Source organism: Arachis ipaensis, chromosome B03 (genome assembly GCF_000816755.2).
Source record: "Arachis ipaensis cultivar K30076 chromosome B03, Araip1.1, whole genome shotgun sequence".
In the NCBI taxonomy this organism is placed as follows: Eukaryota; Viridiplantae; Streptophyta; class Magnoliopsida; order Fabales; family Fabaceae; genus Arachis; species Arachis ipaensis.
Window position 1 is genome coordinate 121,597,621 of NC_029787.2, and position 3,315 is coordinate 121,600,935.

The 3,315-nt window shown below is 40.2% G+C and overlaps 1 protein-coding gene across 1 annotated transcript; it reads right to left on the reverse strand.

Annotated features, from left to right (window-relative positions):
- LOC107633707 (pentatricopeptide repeat-containing protein At4g02750-like) lies at nt 659-2,493 on the reverse strand. The gene is made up of 4 exons (XM_016337307.1): nt 2,283-2,493; nt 1,910-1,959; nt 1,527-1,772; nt 659-811 (listed from the first exon to the last, which is right to left on the reverse strand). The coding sequence occupies exons 1-4, from the start codon at nt 2,491-2,493 to the stop codon at nt 659-661; spliced, it is 660 nt and encodes a 219-aa protein (XP_016192793.1).

Here is a 3,315-nt window from a genome sequence, read left to right on the forward strand (position 1 = left end):
ATTCTCAATTATTTTTTATTTTATGTGGTTCGTTAATAAAAAGGAAAAGTATAAATAAACAATTTTATATGCAATCAAATGGAGCTAATTTCTTAAAAAAAAATTAGTTTTTGAATTTTAAAATAGGAAATTTGCACTCAAATAACACGTGTCGTCTTATTCCATTTCCTCACGCCACGACCTTTTTCTCCAACTCTTCTCACCGTGACATCGCACCCTCCCCTCCAACCTTTCTTGTCGCGGCACCATTCCCTCCTGATCCATTTGCTCTCGCGGCGCTTCCGTACCTCCCCTTCTCAACTCTTCTCGTGACACCGTATCTTCTCCTCCAACTCTTTGCGTCGCAATCCACCCCTCTCCTCTAACCTTTCTCGTTGCGGAGCCGACCCTTCTTTCTCTATCTCCTCTCCTCTTGTCGTGTCACCGTCCTGTGGAAGTCTTCTTTTTGTGATGCCCGTATCATCACTCTCGAAGCCCTCTCGCTGTGACACATGACGTTGTTGTTGTTGTTGTTGTTGCAGAAATTATTTTTCTTATGGAACTATTTTTGGTGTATTGGCTGAATATTGGTGAAGGAGGTGTTTTGTCGAAGTGTGGTGTCGGATTCAACACGCCAGGGGCGTGGTGCCTGAGCCCGTCAGTAGCGTGTCAGCACCCGTCAACACGCAGGAGGCGTGGTGATGCCAACACGTCGGGGGCGTGGTGCTGTGGAACCCGTGAAGCGATGCAGGTTTTTGCTGAGTTCCAATGTTGCAGCAGCACGGGGGGCCATGTTGCAGGCCTGCCTGCATGCATGGAACAGCCCTCCAATCTGGTAACCAGCGAGCAACCCTCAACCCTTTATAAATTCAATCTTCTTCCCTTCCATTGAAGCACACAATCATAGTGCTGAAGTAAGGAATCGAGAGAGAAAAAAGAGAGTGTACGAGGAAGAGCATGTATAATTTGAAAGAAGAAAAAAAATTATACGGTGCAGTAGTGAAGAGAGTATTGATAGCAGTAGTGATATTAGTGTGTAGTGTGAGTAGTGGTTTAGAAGAAGAAAAAAATTTTTGAAAAAAAAAATTATTAGTTTGTAGTGATTAAAAAATGGTACGTAATTATACGACGCCCGAAGAACATATTATCAATTATTTGAATCATCTAACTTATATAAGTTGACAAATTTTATTTTTTTATGTATTTAAATTTTTTTTATTTTGTTTTTTATGTATTTAAATTTTTTAAAATTTTTTATGTATATATATAAGAAAAAAATCATTTATATTTATTTATTTAAAGAGTAAAAGACAAATAGGTCTCTGACCTTTTAAAATGAGGACATTTTTGTCCCTCAAGATTGGAAAATACATTTCGATCCCTCATGTTTTAAAACGCGTGACAATTAGATCCCTACATCGAGTTGGGCTTCAAAACGGCAACGAAACATGCTGACCTGGAAGGGTAGAGTATTAGGTGTCCGTTTTAGTTGCTGATGTGGATGGAGAACAAATTTTTAATGGACAAATTAGTCCTTGATGCCTAACATCTTGCCTCTGTGATGCGAGTTTCTGCTCAATGACCCTCCTACTCTCATCATTTTGATTATTCTGAAACTTGTTCATAGCTTGCTCTAATTGATTCAAAACCTCCATTTCACTATACAAATTCTTAGTGTTACTAACATACCTATCCATCTTCCTCACCATACATTCCATATGCTTAACCAAGAACCCTAATTCATTGACATCTATGACCCCACTCACAATGTCACCATACACATACTCAAATCCCTGCAATAATGCAGGAACAGAACACTTCTTCCCTAACCATATTTATGTAAGACTATATATATAAACACTAGCACTAAAATGAAGGCCTAAATTTGAGAGTTTTAAACTAATTCTAATCCTAACACATACAGTAATACCTGCAAGGATTTTTCGAGAGAAGTAGCAACCTTATACATGTATGTATCACCTGTGCAATACCATAAAAAATTGCATTCCAAGAATTAAGTCACTATTTTCTGGGAGCACAAATGTTGGAGATCATTCGATATATCAAAAGCATCATCCAGATGCTTGAAATTGACCTTGAAATATACACACAAACACATTAAACTGGGACCACTAAATACACAAATTATTAATTTGCCATCACCTTCTTGGTCTGGTTGAAGTGGTATATCCGAACATGGCACAAACATATAAGGCAACCAACTGAGAAGAAGCTGACATCAAGCTAACCAATATCCTTTTCCGAAGCTTAGTCGAACAAGAACCTTGAGGTAGCCATGTCACCAGCCTTTGCATAGCCATCAATCATGATCGTGAAAGAAGCAACACTCTTTTCCGGCATAGCATCAAGCACTACCCTAGCATTGCCCAAATTTTTCACCTTCACAAAATCCCATATCATCGCATTCCATGATGCCACATTCCTCTGAGGCATTTCATCAAACAGCCTCTTTGCCTCCACCATATTTCCAACCTTCACATAGCCAACCACCATAGCCGTCTATGAAACTACATTCTTCTTAGACATTTCCACATTTCCACATACATATCAACCATACATATCAACCAAACAGGTTCCAACAAACATATCACCTTCAACCCCCACACCTCAACGCCGAGCCATGGAGATATTTTCCTTCGCAGGATCTGCACATGCTTGAACAGGCCTTAATCACAGAAGAATAAGTGTACCTATCAGAAAGAGACTCATGTGCCTTCATGCGAATAAAAGCAGAGAGGGCATCGAAAAAGTAACTTCCTTTGGTGTGGGCTCCGATGAGGGAGTTCCAGAGAAAAGGGGAAGGGCCAAGGATGTGGTCGAAGACGGAGGTGTAATATGAAGCAGTGGTGGCAAAGGAGGCGGAAAGGAAAATGAAGCGGGAGATGATAAGGTGATCTTGCTCTATACCTCGTTGGATGATGGAGGCGTGGACTTGGTAGAGGTGATGAATGGTCTTGCAGGCCTTAAGAAGGGTGATAATGGCGGCAGTTGAACGCGGTAGAGAAGAAGAGTGTCAAAATATTGAATTCATCGGAAGAACGGCGTCGTTTTGGCCTTAAGGGACAAATTTGTCCACTAATAATTTGTCCCAATCCACTTCAGCAAGTATAAACGGACATGTCATTCTCTACCCCTCCATGTCAGCTGGCTCCGTTGCCTTTTTTGTCCAAAATGGACGGAGGGGTATAATTGTCGGCCGTTTTAAAACGTGAGGGATCGAAATGTATTTTCCAATCTTGAGGGACAAAAATGTCCTCGTTTTAAAAGGTTAGGGACCTATTTGTCTTTTATTCTTATTTAAAAAAAAGTGTAAAT

Excerpts from the sequence above, each read along its gene's own strand:
- LOC107633707 (XM_016337307.1), bottom strand. The coding sequence starts at position 2,493 with ATGGTGGTTGGCTATGTGAAGGTTGGAAATATGGTGGAGGCAAAGAGG. Across the intron at positions 1,960-2,282 it reads TGATGGCTATGCAAAGGCTG|GTGATACATACATGTATAAG; the intron begins GTGACATGGCTA and ends GGTATTGCACAG. Across the intron at positions 812-1,526 it reads TCGCATCACAGAGGCAAGAT|ATTGGAGGGCTGTTCCATGC; the intron begins GTTAGGCATCAA and ends GCTGGTTACCAG.